This window comes from Ictalurus punctatus, chromosome 8, assembly GCF_001660625.3.
Source record: "Ictalurus punctatus breed USDA103 chromosome 8, Coco_2.0, whole genome shotgun sequence".
Lineage (NCBI taxonomy): Eukaryota > Metazoa > Chordata > Actinopteri > Siluriformes > Ictaluridae > Ictalurus > Ictalurus punctatus.
In genome coordinates this window covers 30,391,403-30,418,902 of record NC_030423.2, presented here as the reverse complement: position 1 = coordinate 30,418,902, position 27,500 = coordinate 30,391,403, and the positions used below count along the sequence as shown (strand labels likewise).

The 27,500-nt window shown below is 43.1% G+C and overlaps 1 protein-coding gene across 3 annotated transcripts in view; it reads right to left on the bottom strand.

Moving 5' to 3' along the window:
* The window catches only part of si:dkey-237h12.3 (teneurin-3), a 143,000-nt gene that overhangs the window by 82,370 nt on the left and 33,130 nt on the right, over window positions 1–27,500 (bottom strand). For all 3 annotated transcript variants that reach the window (XM_053682186.1, XM_053682187.1, XM_053682188.1), the window contains one exon: window positions 22,279–22,533. In XM_053682186.1, coding sequence (XP_053538161.1) covers window positions 22,279–22,533 — 255 coding nt within the window. The remainder of the gene's footprint in view (window positions 1–22,278; window positions 22,534–27,500) is intronic.

Here is a 27,500-nt window from a genome sequence, read left to right as displayed (position 1 = left end):
TGCTGCAGTGTTTACCTAACAGAAAGGGTTCCAGGTAGATCCTCATTTAGGAATACTTTATGCAGATATTCCGTTCATTCCAAAGGGTTCACAAACCCAACTGAGCGCTCTGTAGAACCCTTAAAGGAACTTTATTTCGGACTCTAGGAGAACCCCTAATGGTTCTGTATAGAAATCCTATAAAGAGTGCTTTCTTCTCACAAATGGTTTGATGTAGATGTGCTGTGGACGCTGAGGGAAACACTAATACAGGGTTCTACAGAGAACCTTTAACGGTTCTCCAACGCTCTAATAAGCGCTGACACTGGAGACTCCTTCCCTAAACGTGACACAAACATCTCCTTACAGCAAACTTTAAAAACCACAGATTTTGTTTATTGCTAGGAAATCTCTGTTGCTATAGAAACGATAAAGTATTAGAACGAGCGCGTTAATATAAACCTGCGATGTGCAGCTGCGCTACTGCTGCACCAACCGACCAATCAGAGTCCAGCATCCAGCATCAGTGTGATGTAATAACGTTATAACACATTTCAATATTATAAATGTTTCAGAATATGGGACGTATCTGTGTTCTGTCCGACCTGTAGGCTAGACTACACACACACACACACACACACACACACACACACACATACACACATACATACACACACACACACACATGCACACACACACACGCACACACATACACACACACACACACATACACACACACGCACACATACGTACACACACACACACACGCACACATACATACACACACGCACACACATACATACACACAGACACACGCACACATACGTACACACACACACACACACGCACACATACATACATACACTCACACTCACACACGCACACACGCACAAAGCAGGGGTGTTATATACTACTGGAGACGGTGTGTACTGGAGATGAGCACAGTGATGACCTGAATGTGTCACACTCCAAACACTGTGGATTTTTCACGAGTCACACACTTACACACACTTACACACTCCACCTAATCACACACACACACACACACACACACACACACACACACACACACACTCCACCTAATCACACACACACACACACACACACACACACACACACTCCACCTAATCACACACACACACACACTCACACACACTCACGCACTCTGCCCATCTCACTCACACACACACACACACACACACTCACACACTCGGCCCATCACACACACACACACACACTCACACACTCCTCCCATCTCACTCACACACACACACACACACTCGGCCCATCACACACTCACACACACTCCACGTCTGCAGCGTTAGCCTTGGCGCTAATGCACACACAGAGGCAGCTAATTAAAACCCCGTGGCCGTGTGCGTATCGATTTATGGCGTCTGTGTGATGAGTTTATTCACCACGGCGGGAATTCATTCCTGTTTGCTCGACGTTTATTGGACATTAAGTGGATTAGGTGGCGGTTATTTAGAAAGAAAATCACACTGATGGTTTTTTCCCTCTCTCGTATGAGAAGTTACGAACGGAGTATAATTCATTTTTCCTCCTCGTTCGAGAACATAAAACTCACATTTAATTAAATTAAGGCGATAACGCTAAGCACGGTGAAATGAAACGCCAATAAACCGTGTGTTCCTATTGGCTGAAATCGCTGCTTTCATCAAGGTCACATGACATCATACTCAAACACCTGCTCCAATTTTAATCAGAAAAAATGGCTAATTTTTCATTAAACAAGCTAATTAGCATATCAGGTATCAAATTCAGCTTCTGTTTTATAAGTAATAAGCGTACTCGATATACCGCAAGCTTACTTTATAAACCCTCAGCATATTCTAAATTGTGTGTGTGTGTGTGTGTGTGTGTGTGTGTGTGTGTGTGTGTGTGTGTGTGTGTGTGTGAGTCTATGTGTGTGTCTGTGGACCAATCTGAAAAGCTCACTGAGGAAATAAGCACATGAAAAAGAACCCAGTTAGAATACAGAATACACACTCACCTATTACTCACCAGTATATCTCACACACACACACACACACACACACACACACACACACACACACACGGCTCAGTCTCCATCATCTGAAATGGGGGGAAAATGACAGTGAGAGAGAAAGATATCAGCTTCAACTCATTTAGCCTCGGGAAACAATCACAACATCACACAGGTCTGAGTGGTACGACACACACACACGCACACACACACACACACACACACACACATCTGAAGCTGCTTAAGAGAGCGTTTTTGTCCTTTCTGCTTTGAAGAGTCATTAGTTTTCAGATGACCTTACAGTGGGAGTTCAAACATAACGAGATTCTGTACATTAAGAGAGAAAGCGCATTAACGAGCGCGTGCGTTAACGAGTCCGTACAATAACACGCCATTATTAATCTGTACATTAATGAAATAACACATCCACATCGTCCCCTTTCACTCCGCACGCGGTCCGTCAGACCAGACGCGCTCGCTTCCTGATGTCCCGAGTGTTTAACTCCTCTTATACCACACTTACAATCTTTTGTTCATTACAGAGCGTCACGCCGTGCTGTTTAGCTCACACCACACTTACATTTAACATTCATGAAGCGCTGACACTGGAGACTCCTTACACAGATGTTACTGTAAATAAAGACATTTCTCCTTACTGAAAACGTCACCGCATCGACGATACGTCCCGGTGGTCGAGCCGTTGCTATGGAAACGACAGCGTATCGACATCACGTCCCTGTGGACGAGCCGTTGCTATGGAAACGACAGCGTATCGACGATACGTCCCGGTGGTCGAGCCGTTGCTATGGAAACGACAGCGTATCGACATCACGTCCCTGTGGACGAGCCGTTGCTATGGAAACGACAGCGTATCGACGATACGTCCCGGTGGTCGAGCCGTTGCTATGGAAACGACAGCGTATCGACATCACGTCCCGGTGGTCGAGCCGTTGCTATGGAAACGACAGCGTATTAGATTAGAACGAGCGCAATGTTACATATTTAGAATTTTTCAGTATTTAGTTTTGAGAGTGGTGATACTTCACCCGCTGACATGTACAGATGTTCTCTGGGGAATACGTTCTTCCAGGAGAACCACAAACCCTTCCACAGAGTAATCCTACAGCAGTGCTTATAAACGCTCTCTCTTCTTTTCTCTCTTCTCACAGTGAACCCTTTACTAACCCGAGAAGAACCTTTCTAAAAGGCAGGCTCCTTCAGTTCTTCCTCTGGAGGAACCACTACAGATGTGAGCAGAACCCTGCTGCAGTGTTTACCTAACAGAAAGGGTTCCAGGTAGATCCTCATTTAGGAATACTTTATGCAGATATTCCGTTCATTCCAAAGGGTTCACAAACCCAACTGAGCGCTCTGTAGAACCCTTAAAGGAACTTTATTTCGGACTCTAGGAGAGGAAAAAGTCTTGGCGTGGTGAGAACGCCATTCGTGCGGAACCAAATCAGACGTGTCTGTTGTTGGAGTCCTTGTTGTTTTTCCTTCTCTCCGTTCTCGGTCTGCGCGTGTAAATCTGCCGTTATTTTGATCATCAGCGCTGTAAAAGGAAGCGGCTTTTCTCCTTGAACTCTCGGCGCTGGTGTTCATGGTGCGAGCTGCAGCGGGGGATTAAACACCATGAATGCAGCGTTTATCAATGGACTGATTTTCAAAAGCGTGATTATGCGACTTGTCGTGATGCGTTAACGCCGGAGCGTACACACGTCCGTGTCTGATCTCAGCAGCTGTCTGTGTTTAATCTGGATTATGGCGAGTGTTTGAAAGCGACGCTACACAGCGAGAGCTCCCCGCAGAGCGCCATCTAAAGGCTCACCGCAGGGGGCGGCTCACGGTTCCCACGAGGCCTTGCTTCCAAAAACGGCAGCGCAAACACGAGGAGAAAAATCAGACAAGCTTTCCGATCCAAACAGCATTTTCATTTACTGCGTGCGTGTGTTCATGTGTTTATGGGTCATTTACACATTAAAGGGAGGAGCTTTAATCCACCACTGAAGCTGTGAGATCTTCAGGAACATGCTCAGATCTCTACATCAGTAGAACATAAGATCTATCGTAGCCTCTATGTTGTCGAGCTACAAGATTAAACCTAGGCTAATAATTAGGTGCAACTTTTACTGTAAACGAAACCACTGCGTGATGCTGAAACCCATCAGAGTGTACACGAGAGATCTTCAGGAGCTTACGAGCTTGAGCAGGTTCTGTAGTGAAGAAAGGTCGTGTTCTTCTGATGTGGTGAAGAAGAAACCAGCAGGATCGTCACATCACCGATCAGAGAAGTTAAGTCTACCATTTACCGTCATCCACAACGGGACATGTGAAGGAGAACTCTACACCTGCAGTTCTGGACCAGATTCAGATCTCTTTATTCAGGAAGTGATGTCAGAAATACAGTCCGAGACCTTCTGAGAAACGTGTGAGGTCGATGAAGGAAAGAAGCACACGTGAAGTGTGTCGTAGGCGAAGCAGCGACACAGAGAGCCATGAGATGAACCAGAGTGAGCATGAAGTGGAGTTCTGAACCCTGAGGGACTCCTGAACTTCTCCGGGATCCAGGGTACTGATCATGTAGATACTGAAAGCCAGATCATGGAGAAGCTCCTGATTATTATTATTATTATTATTATTATTATTATTATTATTTGTGACTGAGAGATCGTATAATGCATATTACCCATAATGCACCATGAGAATAAGATTTAACAATAAGAAATGGCCGACATTCACATGATCTGTTGCTACATTATCCACAAAATAAAACTATTTACTTAGAAATAAATCAATTAATTTAGAATTAAAATCTAAGAATTGAATTTAATCTTACTACATCTGACTTAAGTTTTAAAATCCGCTCGAGTCAATAATGACTCGAGTCTGTTGCCAAGCAACCAAAGATCCCCACGCCACATTATAACAAAGTAAAGATGAATTTAAATTAAAAGACCGGAGGCTTAAAAAAGAAATAAAAACAGGTTTCGTTTCAAACCTGATGTCCTTCAGTAGCCCTAGATCTTTTAAAAGAACGAAATGAGTTACGACCGATCATTCTCATTCCCACGCTAATTTCACCGTCATGAAGTTCAGGACGTCCTGACTGATTCTGACCAACCGGTGCCTGCTACGGTCTCCATGGTAACTGTGCGGATCAGGAACAGGAAGTCCAGGCCACTCTGACGTACGCTTCCAGCTCTGTTATTTTCCCAAATAAGCGTCGTGATGCAGTCAAGTGCTTTCCAATTTCCAGTCCGACACGGGACTCAACGACGACGGCGAATTTTTCATTTTACTGCACAAACTGTTTATTTATTTCTCTTTTGTTGCGTGCGGAAAACCAATTCGGCCAATCCTCTCCTCCAGATTGGATGTTAGATGAAACAACGATGAAGTACACGAGATGAAAAAACGAACAAATATCGATCTCTTAAAACTAATTGCTGTTTAATTGTACATGTATTTTGGTACTGGACAAAATCAATAGCGAGACGGAGAAACGAGGCGCTACAGAGAGTTCCGTTCATTTCACATGGCTTGTGTTGGTTGCTGTCGTGACGCTAGAGATGAACTCCTCCTGCTGAGGGTTTACGCTGAAGATGATGCGGTGTGTGTAGTAGAGCGCGTCCTGAGTACAGCCGGGGTTTCATATATTATTTATACCATAGTACCGTCAGTAACGCCGTACGTGCGGCACTTAATACTATTTTACCTAAAACGACAGAGTACACAAAGGTTAGTGACACTCCATTTAACTTCAGTTCTTTACCTTAATCTTTAAAGATGTGTTTAAACACTAAAATTAGCCGTGTTCGCTAGTAAACGAGTTAACGCTACGCTAACCGCTGTGTTTAAACACTAAAATTAGCCGTGTTCGCCGGTTAAAGAGTTAACGCTACGCTAACCGCTGTGTTTAAACACTAAAATTAGCCGTGTTCGCCGGTAAACGAGTTAACGCTACGCTAACCGCTGTGTTTAAACGCTAAAATTAGCCGTGTTCGCCGGTAAACGAGTTAACGCTACGCTAACCGCTGTGTTTAAACGCTAAAATTAGCCGTGTTCGCTAGTAAACGAGTTAACGCTACGCTAACCGCTGTGTTTAAACACTAAAATTAGCCGTGTTCGCCGGTAAACGAGTTAACGCTACGCTAACCGCTGTGTTTAAACGCTAAAATTAGCCGTGTTCTCCGGTAAACGAGTTAACGCTACGCTAACCGCTGTGTTTAAACGCTAAAATTAGCCGTGTTCGCCGGTAAACGAGTTAACGCTACCCGCTGTGTTTAAACACTAAAATTAGCCGTGTTGGCCGGTAAACGAGTTAACGCTACGCTAACCGCTGTGTTTAAACACTAAAATTAGCCGTGTTCGCCGGTAAACGAGTTAACGCTACGCTAACCGCTGTGTTTAAACACTAAAATTAGCCGTGTTCGCCGGTAAACGAGTTAACGCTTCGCTAACCGCTGTGTTTAAACACTAAAATTAGCCGTGTTCGCCGGTAAACGAGTTAACGCTACGCTAACCGCTGTGTTTAAACACTAAAATTAGCCGTGTTCGCCGGTAAACGAGTTAACGCTACGCTAACCGCTGTGTTTAAACGCTAAAATTAGCCGTGTTCGCTAGTAAACGAGTTAACGCTACGCTAACCGCTGTGTTTAAACGCTAAAATTAGCCGTGTTCGCCGGTAAACGAGTTAACGCTACGCTAACCGCTGTGTTTAAACGCTAAAATTAGCCGTGTTCGCCGGTAAACGAGTTAACGCTACGCTAACCGCTGTGTTTAAACACTAAAATTAGCCGTGTTCGCCGGTAAACGAGTTAACGCTACGCTAACCGCTGTGTTTAAACACTAAAATTAGCCGTGTTCGCTAGTAAACGAGTTAACGCTACGCTAACCGCTGTGTTTAAACACTATAATTAGCCGTGTTCGCCGGTAAACGAGCGTCTACATGTGGTTTATTTTGTTTTGTGTAGAATTCCGAATGAACACAGTATCACTCAGTATCGTGATACGTCTGCTGGAACAGTATCGTAAAATATGTTCATGGTATCATGACGACCCTGAATCCTACTCGTGGAACACATCCAATCACAGCTGGAATCAATCCTGGAGAAGAGTATCACAGCGAACCGCACCACAGTCACCTGGGCTCCTGCACGGTGATGACGTCAGAGTCACGCAGCAGCATCTGATATGGGATCTGTTAGTATCGGAGCATCCCTCATGATTATACTCGAGTCGGAACGAGCGTCTGCGCCGCTGAGTACTCTCAATGCTTTCACTGTGCAGCGCCATATCTGTTAAAATCACACGATATTTACGGCATTAAGAGCAGACGCCGTTATCCAGAGCCACGTGCATTTATCTCATCTATATGGCTGAGCAGTTGAGGGATAAGGGCCTTGCTGGGATTTGACCTCATGACCTTCTGATCATCAGTCCGACGTCCCATCCACGGCGTCTAATCTAAACAGGAAATGCCGTCCATATTAATAAAAGTTTGTTTTTTAAGTAGCAGGTTCAGTCGCTGGGGTGAATTTACACACACTTTCAATCTGCTCAGTATGCACACACACACACACACACACACACACACACACACACACACACACACACACACACACACACACACACGCACACACACGCACTCTCAGCGTCCTGACGTTTCCCTGATCGATGTGTGTTCGATAGCACGATCGTGGCTGATCATTACAATAACAGACTTAAACACCTCAGGCTGAACGCCAGCGCACGTCTCCGGATGAGTCGTCTCGCACTGTTCTGTGACGCCGGGTTTAAAGTATTAAAAGTTTAAATCCAGCATCTCAACACGGATTAAGAGATCGACAGCGTCAGGAGATCAGCGCACGCAAAACATCATCGCTCATTAATACACTTTTCTGCTTTTCTTTTCCTGCTTAAACCCTCACACACACACACACACACACACACACGCGCCAACCTTCTGATTTTATAGGATCATTTCTGACCAATCAGAGTCCAGGATTCAGCAGGCGTGTGCTAAAACACTAACACTTTGTTCATCTCAGGCTTCAGATCATCTCACTGACGTGTCTGTGAGAGAAGTATTTAAACGTATGAAGTTATTCGACGTGTTCGTGTCTCTCAGAGGTGAAAGTGGAGCGTCGCTGAATATTTCATATTTTAATATTTAACTCTTCACTTCTTACCTTTTCCAGCCGTCATTAAGACGAAAGCGGCGCTTTACGAAGCTATGAATTAAAAAGCATCTGTTCACGCTGAGAGTTTGACAGCGTCGGGTTGGCGCCTGTCAGGAGCCGACGTTCACGCCGCGCGTTTTATCCTCCCGCTTCATCACACACTATTACAAGGAGAAAATATTTAGCGTCTCAGAGGAGCATCATTAACGCAGCTAGCGTTCAGTGAAAGTTTGTACATCTGCGCTCGAAGCTCCTGAGCTTTAACGCCTAAACTGTTTCCTCCTGTCTGAGGTGTAAAGCCCGGAGAACGACAGGAAGTGATGGAGCAGGAGGAAAACACCGCGTTTGGGGTAAACGATGCTAAAATAAACAACTGTTCAGGTTCCAAACGTGTGTAAACGAACGATCCGGCTAGAAAACAGGCGCGAAGCTGGCAGATATCCGTTTAGGTTTGTTTCACAAACATGAAATGTAACTATTAAAGGATAAAAAGTCTGATGTGTCATTCTTAATAAATAAAAGGTGTCAGGTTGCTGTGGTATAAATGAAATAAAACACTTGGGGGCGTGTATGTTAGAGGAGAACCGTTAGTGTCTGTGTTTGCATGAGAACTGTTCACGCTGATTATTACGCAGGAAGAACATATTGATTTGATTAATATGGATATTTTACTGTTTATTGCTATAAAATCTAAAGAGAGCAGATTTAAACGATTAAAATGTGCAGCATCAGGGGGCGTGACCTAAAAATGTAAAGGTTATATGTAAGAAGCGTTTGAGATGTTTCTAGTTCGGAGTTAAGTCGTATATTTAAAGCGGGTTGCAGGCGTGTTTAGAGGCGACCGCATATCGAACGTCTTGTTAGGACTTTAAAATATTTTAAAGTGTTTTATTTATAAAAATACGCTAATTATGAAATGTTTGTAACGTTGGTGCTGAGGTGTATAGACCTGTGATGATGTTGGATGTATGTTAGTTTAATTCGCACGTAAACAGCAACGATGCAGCAACACGCCACGTGAAGAAACGCTTTTAATACTGGAGTGTAGACCGCAGTGACGGTTTTGTACCAGAGAGGGCGACATTCCCAAATCTCACACGCTCTCTATAGTAAGAGGAAAATAATACGTACTCTCTCTCTTTCTCTGTTTGTCTCTTTCTCTCTCTCTCTGTCAAGCTCTCTCTCTAATCGAATAGAATTTTAATCCAGATGTTCGTTCTCAGCACAGGTTCCGTCTACAGAGAGATCCCCAGGTCTCAGGTCTGATGGAACGAGAACGTTTCTCTGTGGTGTGTGGAGGTTTTTGGATGCGGCGGTGGTTCACCTGCAGTCCTCTGGCCAGTAATGGTGTATTTCTGCCGTCACTGCAAAACCATAATTCATACTAACAGCCTCGCTCGGCTTTTCTCCATTTTCCTTCACGCTGTTGTGGCGTGACGTCTCCGTGAATAATGTAGAAATGAATTAAGTCTTAGACGTGGCTCCCGAATCCGCCGGTAAAATATTTCCGCCCGGCCCGAGCGTGGTTTTATCTCGCCTCGTAATGCAGAGCCGGAGTTTTAGTGCTGAGTCGGACAAACCATTTCTCACTTTGCCTACATCTCCACTCTCATATCGTATGTTTCACTTTTATCTCCCCGTACTGCACAGATTACCCGGAGTTATACCCTCTCTCTACGCAGTCAGGAAAATAAAAATAAAATATTTACACCGTCCTCTAACTCCAAATGTAGTCTGTTAGCCGAGATGTCCGAGTACCTGTTTGGTCCAAACCCTCACACACTCGCTAAAGAAACCCTCACACACTCGCCTCCAAAACCTGCAGCCCTACTCAGACGGGATTAGTCTTCTGCTGATCATTAGTAGGTCACATGACCACAAAATGTACCAATAACTCTGCTAGGAACTCAATAACTTCCCTAAAACCCCCGGAAGCATCGCTTCTCCGACCACACCTGGTCTATATTTTATTGTTCTGCGTTTTAAACTGCTTTCGGTCTCCGCCTTCAAATGTTAGGCCACGCCCCTTGTCCGAGTCTGATACTGAGGAAGAACTGAGTGGTTCGGCTTCATGTAGACGCTGTGATTGTTTTTCTCGCTGTAACTTTTCTCTTTACAGCCGAATGAGGAGATGTGACGCTAAACCGGATGCCATGAGTTTCCACTACCTGTTAGCAACATTAGCGCATTAGCATCACAGCTTTAAATCAAATACACAAACTTCCCACAGCAATCGACTGAAGCGGACATTTTACCTTCAGACTTTATAGAGCACTTTTAAGGTATGTAGTGATTAGCTGGAATCCGCTACACTGGATCAGATGATTAACACATCGTTCCTGTCGTATTTCAGCTCCGTTTATAAAGTTTTGGCCAAAAAAAATAATATAAAAAGGTCTGACATTTTCTCCTCTGCCCTTTGAGAAAGTCGTCTCTGACAGTTCCATTATTCAGCCGCGGTCTTTAAAGACACCCACGAGAGACAGTAGGTGTCCTCTCCCGATGCTTTATCTGTGAAAAATGAGCCGGAAGAAAAGACTAATTAACCTTAAAAAAAATGTCCAACTGCGAGCTTTTATTTCATTCTGGGAGTAATATCACACTTTATAATCCATTAGCAAACCAGAGACTGGTTCAGGACCGAGCTGGTTTACGATATCATCACGACTTTTTAAACTGCGCTGATTAGGAAATAATTACACTCCTGCCTCTACGAGTTTAACTCTACTGTCCAAGATCACACACTCCACGGACAGTTCGATCCTATTTAACAGATTACACACTGATTTGGGACGTAGCCAAAATCAGCCAGCATCTCCGTGGATCCAGCTAGCTACCTGTACAGTTAGCATGCTGAAAACTCTCCTCCTATATTAGTGCACTATTCTGAAGACCTCTGTAGAGTGCTGTATATCGTTTAGTGTATAATATAAATGTTATTTTATGGTTTTGTGATTTAACCACAACCGGGAAAGCTTTCCTGTCGATGCTAATTCCTAGCTAGCGTGCTAACTACACACAACTTTGCATTCGAAAAAGCAAGCCTGTTTAGTGAGGTCACTATTCTGATTGACTAGTTAGTATGGTTCAGTGTATAAAGTGTTACAGAAATATATTATTTTATCATTTTAGACAAAGCCATAACAGAGGGGGAAAAAAGATTCTTTATGGATGCTAAACATGTAGCTAGCCACCTAACTAGTTAGCTTAAAAGGCTAGAACGCTAAATACAGTGTAGTTAACTGTCTAAAAAGTATCTGCACTGTTTAGTACACTAGAAGGTGAATGTACGGCACACAGGGCAGAAAGTACCGGGACTTTGATGTTAAAAGAAAAGAACATCCCTGTGTTAGCTTTTGAGGAAAATCATTAGCATCAGAACTAGCTAACTAGCTAAATAAATAGCATATTAAAAAAAACATGTGCACTGTTCTGAAGGAATTTTTAGTCTGGTTTAGTGTATAAAGTGTAATGTAAACATGTTATTTGATCGTTTGGGACGTAACCACTACTGGGAAAGCTTCTTTGTGGATGCTAGCTAGCTAATTAGTTAGCTTAGGGAGTTAGAAAGCCAACGACAATACGCTGTTTGAATAAAAGCTAAATGTAAATAGAGTAGTATTTTGATGAGCTAGTTAGTATTATTTAGTGTGGGAAGTGTAATGTAAACATTATTAATGTAAACAAAGCTGGAAAAGGTGTTGTTATGGATGCTAAACGCATGTTGCTAATGCCCCTGTGGTGGTGCACTATTTAGCACACCAGAAGGTGAATCCTCCCTACACGGATCCCAGAGCAGTAAATATCAGGTGATGTTAAAAGCATGTCCATGTGTTAGCGTTTGAAGAAGAAGGAAATGAGCTGGATCTGTGTTCCACACTGAGATTTCTCACAGAGCCTCGCTGCTAAACAACACATCTGCGAATAATAAGGATCATCTGAGGGAAACTTTAATGAAAGAAAAACAGATCCCGATGGCGCTCTCGCACTCCTGAACCCCGACGGTGACGGTAAGTTATTCAGAATCGATCTCCGCCGAGTCTGAATCATTACCTGGTGATTTCCTCATTTTTTCCCTCTTCCTGGTCACGGCGGGAGGAGAGAGCGCGGCCCAGACGCCGGGAGAGTGTGTGCTTTATGCGCGACGGGAGTGATGGCACGCGCGATGCTACAGTAAATATCTAATACCTAGAGTCCAATTATACCGGGAGGAAAAAAATCGCCCAGAAAGGAGATTTAATAAAGTCCCAGATGACAGATTTTTTAAGTCTATTTTTATCTTCTCTGTCTGAAAGAAAACAGAGACAGAATTTTTTCAGTCAGAAAGCTTCAGTGTCAAAATAAATAATCCGTCTTTTTATCCGCGTGTTTGCTAATGCGGTTAGCATGGAAGATTAGCATGACTAACACTTTCATCATTCTTACTCACTGTGCCTGAAGGACATTTAGCATGTTAGAAGCAGATTCTTTTCCTTTAACAGCATGTGTGTGTAGCTGAGCAAGTGTTTTATTCCCCTCATACCACAGAACAACGTTTATTTATTCAATAATTACATTTAATAATGAACAAGTGAGTTCCCGTTCTCACTTACACTACAGCAGCTATAAACACTCGCTCCCCCACCATCCCTCTCTATTCTCTCTCTATTCTCTCTCTATTCTCTCTTTATTCTCTCTCTCTATTCTCTCTCTCTCTGTTCTCTCTCTTTATTCTCTCTCTCTATTCTCTCTTTATTCTCTCTCTGTTCTCTCTCTCTATTCTCTCTCTTTATTCTCTCTTTATTCTCTCTCTATTCTCTCTTTAGTCTCTCTCTCTTTATTCTCTCTCTATTCTCTCTCTTTATTCTCTCTCTCTATTCTCTCTCTCTTTGTTCTCTCTCTCTATTCTCTCTCTATTCTCTCTCTCTATTCTCTCTCTATTCTCTCTCTATTCTCTCTCTCTTTGTTCTCTCTCTCTATTCTCTCTCTCTATTCTCTCTCTATTCTCTCTCTCTATTCTCTCTTGTTGAGAGTGTTAGAGTGAAACAGTAGTGAAGTGTAAACTCTGTGATGAAGATGTTGAAAATGTAAAGTTTCAGCTTCACCTCTGACTGTTACACAGCGCTGACACTGGAGACTCCTTCCACACGCGCTACATAAATGACAGAAAACTTCAACATCAATGATTAATCTGTTTATTATCAGTGGAGCGTGCACTGTACACGTCCCTGTGAATGATCTGTTGCTATAGAAACGATATCGTATGAGAACGAGTGCGTTAATATAAACCTGCGCTACTGCCCGCGCCGCTGTTCTAGAGAATTAATCACCACCTTCTGACCAATCAGAACGCAGGATTCAGCAGTGCAGTACATAATGTCATAGCCTTCAATCCTGATGTTTAGAATTTTTTAAATATTTGTTTACATTTTCTGTGTGGTAAATAATAATCTTATTTATCCAATCACAACCCTCTCTGCCCATAGGCCTCCTCTGATTGGCTGCTGGCAGTTAACATTGGTGTAGTAATTAAATGATATTGAATGATTATGTGATTATCACTCAGCGTGATGTATTTTATCTAACAATACAACACACACGTGCAAAAAATACGTTTACTAATTCAGCCAATCAGACGGTCCGAGTCAACGTGTTCTCCCTGGTGTGTCGGAGTTCTGCCTGGTGCTCACTCCAGGCTTTAGCGTGAGATTTTATTCCCTCGTTCCTCGTTATTAATTCGGCTCGGGGCGACGCTGACAGGACGGGGAACGGGGACGAGACCGACGACGCGTGACCTCAAAAATCCATCAGAGTGACCAACACACAGGACATGACCTCTGACCTTTCCACCTCATCCTCACCGGTGAGATCGATGCATCATCAGGACACACACACACACACACACACACACACACACACACACACACACACACACAAAGCAAGCTAATCCTCACCCTCAGATGAATCAGTCGGAGCAAAACACACCGCATTACACTGCGAAATGTTTCATATGAAGGTGAAATAAAAATGAAAACAGAATAAAAGTGAAATGTTGACTGATATTTATTTACTAATATTTCATTTCAGGGAGAGAGCGGATACATATAATACACCAGTTTTTCCAGTTATCACTTTACTGAATTATGTACATTTTAATGAGCAGAAAACATCAACAATTAATGAAATAAATAAATATTGTGGATTTTTTTGTTTTTCTAAAAATTGTTTATTTTAACGATAATGTACTGTGATATTTTACCTTTAAGAATTAATCACAGCTCAAGTCTGATTAAAAAAAAGAAAATGAAAAAAAAAACAATTGCACAAAACTTAATGTTCAAAACAAAACAAATATTTATTATAATAATACTGTTACTATATTATTACAAATAATACTGATCGTTATGAGAATATAATACTATAAATGTTTAAAATGTGATTTTTGGACCTTCACTGTTATGTAAAAATTATAATAAATAATAACATGAAATAAAATAAAGAAATAATGAAAGGTTTTTATGATCATTCTGCAGTTTAGATTTTTATCGCTCACTAAACATAACACAAATAATCTGAAATATAAACACGAAATGTAGTGCTTTATTCGCATTATTACTACATCTACATCTAAAACAGGAGTGTGAGTAAACACAGAAATAAATAAATACATACATATTTACAGTCAAATAAAACTTTCTCCATTTTGAATTACAACAATATATTTAAAGATATTTTTTCTGTCAATTTTATTATTGAATTTTTCCGAATTTAATCATTTTTTAAAAAAATATAATTTAACTTCCTTTCATGGAGAAAAATGAAAAAAAATCCTATTAACAAAAATTTCCTTCAGATCAAAGTTTTATGTTGGGAAAATAATCATTCATTTATATAATATTTACATTTTAACATTATATATATATAGATTTTAAATGTTTAAATGACTGTTATGGTCTTGTTCCATCGCTAATATTTACTTAAGTACAATCTTTCTGTAGTTTTTTCACCACGGGACCAAAGTGACACTAAACTAACGTCAGTTAGTTAGCTAAACCCTCCGCTGTTAACCGCCGCCAACGGGACGACGTTGATCAGCGCTAACGGGACGACGCTGATCAGCGCTAACGGGACGACGTTAATCAGCGCTAACGGGACGACGCTGACCGGCGCTAACGGGACGACGCTGACCGGCGCTAACGGGACGACGCTGACCGGCGCCAACGGGACGACGTTGATCAGCGCTAACGGGACGACGTTAATCAGAGCTAACGGGACGACGTTGATCGGAGCTAACGGGACGACGTTGATCAGCGCTAACGGGACGACGCTGATCAGCGCTAACGGGACGACGTTAATCAGCGCTAACGGGACGACGCTGACCGGCGCTAACGGGACGACGCTGACCGGCGCTAACGGGACGACGCTGACCGGCGCCAACGGGACGACGTTGATCAGCGCTAACGGGACGACGTTAATCAGAGCTAACGGGACGACGCTAATCGGCGCTAACGGGACGACGCTGACCGGCGCTAACGGGACGACGCTAATCGGCGCTAACGGGACGACGTTAATCAGCGCTAACGGGACGACGTTAATCAGCGCTAACGGGACGACGCTAATCAGCGCTAACGGGACGACGTTAATCAGCGCTAACGGGACGACGTTAATCAGCGCTAACGGGACGACGCTAATCAGCGCTAACGGGACGACGCTGATCAGCGCTAACGGGACGACGTTGATCAGCGCTAACGGGACGACGTTGATCAGCGCTAACGGGACGACGTTAATCAGCGCTAACGGGACGACGTTAATCAGCGCTAACGGGACGACGTTAATCAGCGCTAACGGGACGACGTTAATCAGCGCTAACGGGACGACGCTGACCGGCGCTAACGGGACGACGTTAATCAGCGCTAACGGGACGACGCTGACCGGCGCTAACGGGACGACGCTGACCGGCGCTAACGGGACTACGTTAATCAGCGCTAACGGGACGATGCTGACCGGCGCTAACGGGACGACGCTGACCGGCGCTAACGGGACGACGCTGACCGGCGCTAACGGGACGACGTTAATCAGCGCTAACGGGACGACGCTGACCGGCGCTAACGGGACGACGCTGACCGGCGCTAACGGGACTACGTTAATCAGCGCTAACGGGACGACGTTGATCAGCGCTAACGGGACGACGTTGATCAGCGCTAACGGGACGACGTTGATCAGAGCTAACGGGACGACGCTGACCGGCGCTAACGGGACGACGTTGATCAGCGCTAACGGGACGACGCTGACCGGCGCTAACGGGACGACGTTAATCAGCGCTAACGGGACGACGTTGATCAGAGCTAACGGGACGACGCTGACCGGCGCTAACGGGACGACGTTGATCGGAGCTAACGGGACGACGCTGACCGGCGCTAACGGGACGACGTTGATCGGAGCTAACGGGACGACGCTGACCGGCGCTAACGGGACGACGTTGATCGGAGCTAACGGGACGACGCTGACCGGCGCTAACGGGACGACGTTGATCGGAGCTAACGGGACGACGCTGACCGGCGCTAACGGGACGACGCTGATCGGCGCTAACGGGACGACGTTGATCGGAGCTAACGGGACGACGCTGACCGGCGCTAACGGGACGACGTTGATCAGCGCTAACGGGACGGCGTTAATCAGCGCTAACGGGACGACGTTAATCAGCGCTAACGGGACGACGTTGATCGGAGCTAACGGGACGACGTTGATCGGAGCTAACGGGACGACGCTGACCGGCGCTAACGGGACGACGCTGATCGGCGCTAACGGGACGACGTTGATCAGCGCTAACGGGACGACGTTGATCGGCGCTAACGGGACGACGTTGATCAGCGCTAACGGGACGACGTTGATCGGAGCTAACGGGACGACGTTAATCAGCGCTAACGGGACGACGTTAATCAGCGCTAACGGGACGACGTTGATCGGAGCTAACGGGACGACGTTAATCAGCGCTAACGGGACGACGTTGATCGGAGCTAACGGGACGACGTTGAACGGAGCTAACGGGACGACGTTGATCAGCGCTAACGGGACGACGTTGATCGGAGCTAACGGGACGACGCTGACCGGCGCTAACGGGACGACGTTAATCAGCGCTAACGGGACGACGTTGATCAGCGCTAACGGGACGACGTTGATCAGCGCTAACGGGACGACGTTAATCAGCGCTAACGGGACGACGTTGATCGGAGCTAACGGGACGACGTTAATCAGCGCTAACGGGACGACGTTAATCAGCGCTAACGGGACGACGTTAATCAGCGCTAACGGGACGACGTTGATCGGAGCTAACGGGACGACGTTAATCAGCGCTAACGGGACGACGTTGATCGGAGCTAACGGGACGACGTTAATCAGCGCTAACGGGACGACGTTGATCGGAGCTAACGGGACGACGCTGACCGGCGCTAACGGGACGACGTTGATCAGCGCTAACGGGACGACGTTGATCGGAGCTAACGGGACGACGTTGATCGGAGCTAACGGGACGACGCTGATCAGCGCTAACGGGACGACGTTGATCGGAGCTAACGGGACGACGCTGACCGGCGCTAACGGGACGACGTTGATCAGCGCTAACGGGACGACGTTGATCGGAGCTAACGGGACGACGTTAATCAGCGCTAACGGGACGACGTTAATCAGCGCTAACGGGACGACGTTAATCAGCGCTAACGGGACGACGTTGATCAGCGCTAACGGGACGACGTTAATCAGCGCTAACGGGACGACGTTGATCAGCGCTAACGGGACGACGTTAATCAGCGCTAACGGGACGACGTTGATCAGCGCTAACGGGACGACGTTGATCAGCGCTAACGGGACGACGTTGATCAGCGCTAACGGGACGACGTTGATCGGAGCTAACGGGACGACGTTAATCAGCGCTAACGGGACGACGTTGATCGGAGCTAACGGGACGACGTTAATCAGCGCTAACGGGACGACGTTAATCAGCGCTAACGGGACGACGTTAATCAGCGCTAACGGGACGACGTTGATCAGCGCTAACGGGACGACGTTAATCAGCGCTAACGGGACGACGTTGATCAGCGCTAACGGGACGACGTTGATCAGCGCTAACGGGACGACGTTGATCAGCGCTAACGGGACGACGTTGATCGGAGCTAACGGGACGACGCTGACCGGCGCTAACGGGACGACGTTAATCAGCGCTAACGGGACGACGTTAATCAGCGCTAACGGGACGACGTTGACCGGAGCTAACGGGACGACGTTGATCAGCGCTAACGGGACGACGTTAATCAGCGCTAACGGGACGACGTTGATCGGAGCTAACGGGACGACGTTAATCAGCGCTAACGGGACGACGTTGATCGGAGCTAACGGGACGATGTTAATCAGCGCTAACGGGACGACGCTGACCGGCGCTAACGGGACGACGTTGATCAGTGCTAACGGGACGACGTTGATCAGTGCTAACGGGACGACGCTGACCGGCGCTAACGGGACGACGTTGATCAGCGCTAACGGGACGACGCTGACCCGCGCTAACGGGACGACGTTAATCAGCGCTAACGGGACGACGTTGATCAGAGCTAACGGGACGACGCTGACCGGCGCTAACGGGACGACGTTAATCAGCGCTAACGGGACGACGCTGACCCGCGCTAACGGGACGACGTTAATCAGCGCTAACGGGACGATGTTAGCACTAAAAGAGCCTCGAATCCAAACTTCTCAATTTTGGTTTCTCAGAATGTTTCTGAGTAAAATCCTCGTGTTGTTTATAGTTTGGACGTCTGTGTGTATCAGGGCTGGACTCTGATAATAGATTTTACCCATGATGCCTCTCTGTGTGTGTGTGTGTGTGTGTGTGTGTGTGTGTGTGTGTGTTTTCAGCCGGGTTTTGGACTCCATCCTGCTTCTTCTGACTCTCGTTCTCTAAACCAAACCTCACAGATGGACCGATAAAGCAGGAAATCCTCAAAGCCGAGGAGATCCGCCTCCATCTGCGGCGTGTGAACTGATGAATTAATTGAACAGATCGCTGTTCTAACGAGACGTCTGACCCGAGTCAGGACAACAGATGAGAATCAAACAGCGATGAAATGACAGTTTGTGGAGAATATAATATGTTTAATAAACGATGGATCTGAAATCGTTTACCCGTAGATCTTTGGCGCGGCTCTTCGGAGACTCGCTACGGCGAACCGCGATCCTGCGATGTCACACACCGATTACACCGGCACGTGGATTTATTTCAGCTACACACCACTTTACTGAACATTTTCTCTTCATTCCACAGCAAATCTACACATGAAGACAAATACGACGAACCATTCCGTTAGAACAAAAGTAATGGCACCCTATAACAGTAGGGGGTCGGTAGTGTGTGTCTGTGGGAGCTGAAGCGCCGCAGTGGCCGAGCTGCATTACCGGAAGATTTAACACACACTGTGCGCTCTTTCACTGTTTACTCACCGTTCTGTCATTTTTCAGTTCTCTTTGCCTTTTATGGAGTTCTGTGGGCGTGGTCGTATGTAAATGAGCCGTGAATGTGCTGGGCATTTTACAGCTGCTCGTTGTTTATCATCATTAACACACCAGCAGGAAGAACATCAGCGCAGTTATTCTAAACCTGGTGCCAATTTTTAGTTCGGTTTGGGTGCCGAAACATTTACACACAACTCTCTCTCTCTCCGTTTCATTGAGACTTGGATATTCGGTGTGAGGGTAAGAGTAAGGCGCTGGCTGCGTTGGCGTTTGATCGTCGCCGAGCCGAGTGAACGGAGCTGGACTGGGTGTCGGTGTTTCAGGGATCGGCCGTGTGTCCCGCGCTGACGGAGGAGGAGGAGGAGGAGGAGGATAAAGGCGAAGGTCATCAGGGTCGCTCTCAGTCCAGACGCTGATCTCCTCCACTTTTGTTCAGGGTAATGAGTTTTGTCACAGCGTTTTATTCGATCAGACGGCGGAAACGTCCCGAATCACACACGGGAATACAAATCAGATCCAGTTCCTCACACAGATCCGACGTTCCCGAAGATACAGACGTGTAAGTCCTGACTTCTAAATAAACAATTATTACAATAATCACATTAATATTATACATATACATATATATATATATATAATTATAGCTACATTAGCGGACTTCGTGGAGTTTTTTGTAATTGTTGCGGCCGGAAATGTTGGATTGTGGATGTTGTAAATGTTGGATTGTGCTGCAGCCTTTCTTGTAAATTTGCGATGCAACTTGCGGAGATTTTTCCGCTTTTTTGTGGAAAACGACTCGAATGGTGTGAAAGTTTCTCTCGCAGGGATTTCTTTATGTTAAATGTGAGCGTTCAGCTGTGCTCATGTTCGACGCGCGCGAATGGCGAGAAGGTTCGGCCGAAGGCGAGTCGCGATGACGTCACGTGACGCGTCTCGGCCGAAGCCGGTCATTTTGAAAAACTGCAGCTCGGAATGCTGTGGAGAAACCGCGCAGGAACCGCCGCGCTGACCCGAGCGCACAGTTCACCGTTTAAACTTCTACGTGTTTATCATAGGACTAGTTACTTCATCATGCTCCATATTTATTCCATACCAAATCTCCTTTTTGTTACACCTATTAAATGACTTATGACTGCGTCTTATTATTATTAGCTGTTGTTGTTCTTAAATAATCATGCTCATTTGCATAGTACAAGTTGTAAACATCCTACACTTTCCCATCCTGCACGGTTCTTTGTTTACATTTCATTTTGTTGTTGTTTACTTTGTTGTTTTTTTGCCAGATAGGCAAATAGGATTTGATTTATTTTCACGCACACACACACGCACACACACACACGCACGCACACACACGCACACACACGCACACACACGCACACACACACACAATCAGATTATGGCTACAGTTAAACACAGATCTTCAGCTTAATGAGAGAATTTTCCAAATCTGATCAAATTTACACCTCAAAGCATCGAGGTACAGAGCAGATCGGACAAAAACACAGTAAAAGTTTTGATGTGGGGGGTTGGGAGGGAGCGGGGTTGGGGGGGTGGACAACTGGTGGGGGGGTTGGGGCCGGGGGGGGGTTCGGGGGGGGAGGGGGGGGGGGTTGTAATTTAGGGGAAGATCATAAAACAAAAATCACATAAAGAATCTCAAATCAATCAGTAAAGAGTGAAAAGTGCAGCGTTAAAGCCGCTCTGCCCTTCAGAAAAAATCTAATTAAGGAAGAGATTCATGAGATGGAGTGTGTGTGTGTGTGTGTGTGTGTGTGTGTGTGTGTGTGTGTGCGTGTGTGTGTGTGTTTTTGACGCTGAGACGATTTCCTGATTTCAGATGAGTGTCGCGGTCCTTCAGGCTTTTCCAATTTACACTTCAAACCCGAGAAGTCGTTCTTAACACGCGCGCGTGTGTGTGTGTGTGTGTGTATGTGTGTGTGATGGCCCAGTTGTACACAGCAGAAATGTGTTAGAGTGCTCGAAACTCCTTAAAAACTAACATTATCACCTTTTCAGAGTTGTGTGATATCCCACAATGCCCCTGTAGAGTCGCGCTTCATCACACCAGCTGCTTATTTTATGCAGATTTCAACAAAATGTAAAATAAATTATGTAAAACGAAGAGTTTGTCCTCGTCTGAGGTTTAAACGTTCTCACGCACAATAACCACATGGCCCGCGTTGAGTATTTGATTTAGATTTATACCATGATCTGGAAAAATGCTCGTTTCTGATTGGCTGAGAGGCGACAGCTTTAACCTTTAACCGGGTTCTACCAGAAAGTGTCCTTTTTTAGTAAAACCCAACACATCTGAGACAAACACTGATGTACGTGCTAGCTAGTCATTAGCTACATTATGCTAGCCATCCATATTTCCCGGTTGCCTAGCAATACTCCTAGGGTACATATTGATTGTAACCATGACAACAAGAGTTAGATAACAGTTTTATTGCTTTTAAATTACCGCACACTATATTCATTTACCCATAGCACATATTTCCTGCGTAATCCAAAATATTCATTTTAATATAAAGTTTGAAAAAACGTTATTTATGCTTGTTGTCATGGTGAGGAAACGCCGCTCAAGGTGTAACCATAGCAACATTCGTATAATGGTTCCGCCTCACTCACCGCCGTCGTGTTCCGCTTTCCCGCCGTTCTCCGTGTCCGTGAGCGTCAGAGCCGAGTTGGACTGACTGGACATTCTAGATTCACGTCCATGCGCTTTGACCCCCCTGTCCCACAGACGAATGGCACAGTCCGGAGAGATGGAGACTCCCCCCGCGTTCTGGACACGATGGTCCAGTCCGGTTTCAGCACAAAAGCTCAGACCGCGGCGAGGAGCTGCAGAGCAAATCCCCAGCTGATGCAGCGACAAAGACTGAGCTGAAAACACACAAATAAACAAACATCACACAAATAAACAAACATCACGCAAATAAACAAACATCACGCAAATAAACATCACGTAAATAAACATACATCACACAAATAAACATCACACAAATAAACATCACGTAAATAAACATACATCACACAAATAAACATCACACAAATAAACAAACATCACGCAAATAAACATCACGTAAATAAACATACATCACACAAATAAACATCACGTAAATAAACAAACATCACGTAAATAAACATCACGTAAATAAACAAACATCACACAAATAAACATCACGTAAATAAACATACATCACGTAAATAAACATCACGTAAATAAACAAACATCACGTAAATAAACATCACGTAAATAAACATACATCACACAAATAAACAAACACCACAAAAATAAACAAACATCACGTAAATAAACAAACATCACACAAAAAAACAAACATCACGTAAATAAACAAACATCACGTAAATAAACATACATCACACAAATAAACAAACATCACGTAAATAAACAAACATCACACAAATAAACAAACATCACGTAAATAAACAAACATCACGTAAATAAACATCACGTAAATAAACATACATCACGCAAATAAACAAACATCACGCAAATAAACAAACATCACGTAAATAAACAAACATCACACAAATAAACAAACATCACGTAAATAAACAAACATCACGTAAATAAACAAACATCACACAAATAAACAAACATCACGTAAATAAACAAACATCACACAAATAAACAAACATCACACAAATAAACAAACATCACGTAAATAAACATCACGTAAATAAACATCACGTAAATAAACAAACATCACACAAATAAACATCACGTAAATAAACATACATCACACAAATAAACAAACACCACACAAATAAACAAACATCACGTAAATAAACAAACATCACACAAATAAACAAACATCACGTAAATAAACAAACATCACACAAAAAAACAAACATCACGTAAATAAACATACATCACACAAATAAACAAACATCACACAAATAAACAAACATCACGTAAATAAACAAACATCACACAAATAAACAAACATCACGTAAATAAACAAACATCACACAAAAAAACAAACATCACGTAAATAAACAAACATCACATAAATAAACAAACATCACACAAATAAACAAACATCACGCAAATAAACAAACATCACGCAAATAAACATCACGTAAATAAACATACATCACACAAATAAACAAACATCACGCAAATAAACAAACATCACACAAAAAAACAAACATCACGTAAATAAACAAACATCACATAAATAAACAAACATCACACAAATAAACAAACATCACGCAAATAAACAAACATCACGCAAATAAACATCACGTAAATAAACATACATCACACAAATAAACAAACATCACGTAAATAAACATCACGTAAATAAACAAACATCACATAAATAAACAAACATCACGTAAATAAACAAACATCACGTAAATAAACATACATCACGTAAATAAACATACATCACACAAATAAACAAACATCACACAAATAAACAAACATCACGCAAATAAACAAACATCACGCAAATAAACAAACATCACGTAAATAAACAAACATCACGTAAATAAACATACATCACACAAATAAACAAACATCACGTAAATAAACATACATCACGTAAATAAACATACATCACACAAATAAACAAACATCACGTAAATAAACATCACGTAAATAAACATACATCACACAAATAAACAAACATCACGTAAATAAACATCACGTAAATAAACATACATCACACAAATAAACAAACATCACGTAAATAAACATCACGTAAATAAACATCACGTAAATAAACATACATCACACAAATAAATAAACATCACGTAAATAAACATACATCACACAAATAAACAAACATCACGCAAATAAACAAACATCACGTAAATAAACATACATCACGTAAATAAACAAACATCACACAAATAAACAAACATCACGTAAATAAACATACATCACGTAAATAAACATACATCACACAAATAAACAAACATCACGTAAATAAACATGCATCACGTAAATAAACAAGCATTACACAAATAAACAAACATCACGTAAATAAACATCACGTAAATAAACATACATCACGTAAATAAACATCACGTAAATAAACATACATCACGTAAATAAACAAACATCACACAAATAAACAAACATCACGTAAATAAACATACATCACGTAAATAAACATCACACAAATAAACAAACATCACACAAATAAACAAACATCACGTAAATAAACATACATCACACAAATAAACAAACATCACGTAAATAAACAAACATCACACAAAAAAACAAACATCACGTAAATAAACAAACATCACATAAATAAACAAACATCACACAAATAAACAAACATCACGCAAATAAACAAACATCACGCAAATAAACATCACGTAAATAAACATACATCACACAAATAAACAAACATCACGTAAATAAACATCACGTAAATAAACAAACATCACATAAATAAACAAACATCACGTAAATAAACAAACATCACGTAAATAAACATACATCACGTAAATAAACATACATCACACAAATAAACAAACATCACACAAATAAACAAACATCACGCAAATAAACAAACATCACGCAAATAAACAAACATCACGTAAATAAACAAACATCACACAAATAAACAAACATCACGCAAATAAACAAACATCACGTAAATAAACATACATCACGTAAATAAACAAACATCACACAAATAAACAAACATCACGTAAATAAACATACATCACGTAAATAAACATACATCACACAAATAAACAAACATCACGTAAATAAACATCACGTAAATAAACATACATCACACAAATAAACAAACATCACGTAAATAAACATCACGTAAATAAACATCACGTAAATAAACATACATCACACAAATAAATAAACATCACGTAAATAAACATACATCACACAAATAAACAAACATCACGCAAATAAACAAACATCACGTAAATAAACATACATCACGTAAATAAACAAACATCACACAAATAAACAAACATCACGTAAATAAACATACATCACGTAAATAAACATACATCACACAAATAAACAAACATCACGTAAATAAACATACATCACGTAAATAAACAAGCATTACACAAATAAACAAACATCACGTAAATAAACATCACGTAAATAAACATACATCACGTAAATAAACATCACGTAAATAAACATACATCACGTAAATAAACAAACATCACACAAATAAACAAACATCACGTAAATAAACATACATCACGTAAATAAACATACATCACACAAATAAACAAACATCACACAAATAAACAAACATCACGTAAATAAACATACATCACACAAATAAACAAGCATTACACAAATAAACAAAAAATCATGTAAATAAACAAACATCACACAAATAAACAAAAAATCAAGTAAATAAACGTACGTCATGTAAATATACAAAAAATCACGTAAATAAACAAAAAATCACGTAACATACATCACACCAACAGAAAAATGCTGTAGTGGTTTATTTATTTACTTATACATTTGTTTGTTTGTTTGTTTGTTTCCCAATTGTGTTTATCTATAACATTAATATATCTATAACAAGATTTAAGCCACGATACAGGTTCTGCTCTTAAGTTATTGTCATGAAATAAACTTGATGAAGGTTAGGACGGATGCAAGTGCAGTAAAAGATGTTTATTAGAGAGGGAGGCAGAGAAATCCAAAACGGTAATCCAAAGCGTGGTCTAATAACAGGCAAAAGGTCAGGCGACATACAAAAGGCATAAACTGGGCGAGGCTAGAATCGAAAATGAGAAACAAAGTCAATAAACATGAATCAAGACAAGAAACAATGAACAACCGCTTAGTAATGAGATCAACTCAATACTGCGCAATGTGTGCAGAGACACGAGACAGCTGAACACAATGATAACACACATTCAAAAAACAACCAATGACAAAACAGGGCGGAGTCAGAACATAACCATAACAAACGCACGTGTCCAATGTAAACAAAGTCACTGTCATGAAGACCGAAAAGCGTGCGTTCGCTAAGAGCTCGCGCAACAGATCGTGCACACGCATGCGCTTCGGTTTTTATTCCGAGCGCGCTGCAATACTGCAGGACTGACAGAAGGGGAACCATGACATGACCATGAGTTCCTTTCTGTTCGTTTCAAAAATACCACGCGTCTGACAATCATTCGTCATTTATCATTATATAGTCTTTATTTCACTACTATATAAATCTCCCTCTGTCTGTCTCTCTCCCTCTGTCTGTCTATCACTCTCTCCCTCTGTCTGTCTCTCTCCCTCTGTCTGTCTCTCTCCCTCTGTCTGTCTATCACTCTCTCCCTCTGTCTGTCTGTCTATCTCCCTCTGTCTGTCTGTCACTCTCCCTCTGTCTGTCTCTTCCTCTGTTTGTCTCTCTCTCCCTCTGTCTGTCTCTCTTCCTCTGTCTATCTCTCCCTCTGTCTGTCTGTCTATCTCTCCCTCTGTCTGTGCCTCTCCCTCTGTCTGTCTCTCTCTCGCTCTCCTGCTGTCTGTCTATCTTGTCCTCCCGCTGTCTGTCTGTCTGTCTCTCTCTCCCTCAGTCTCTCTCTCTCTCTCCCTCCCTCCCTCTGTCTGTCTGTCTGTCTCTCTCTCCCTGTCTGTCTCTCTTCCTCTGTCTAGCTCTCCCTCTGTCTGTCTATCACTCTCTCCCTCTGTCTGTCTATCTCTCTCTCCCTCTGTCTGTCTCTTCCTCTGTTTGTCTATCTCTCCCTCTGTCTGTCTCTCTTCCTCTGTCTATCTCTCCCTCTGTCTGTCTCTCTCTCGCTGTCTGTCTGTCTATCTCTCCCTCTGTCTGTGCCTCTCCCTCTGTCTGTCTCTCTCTCACTCTCCCACTGTC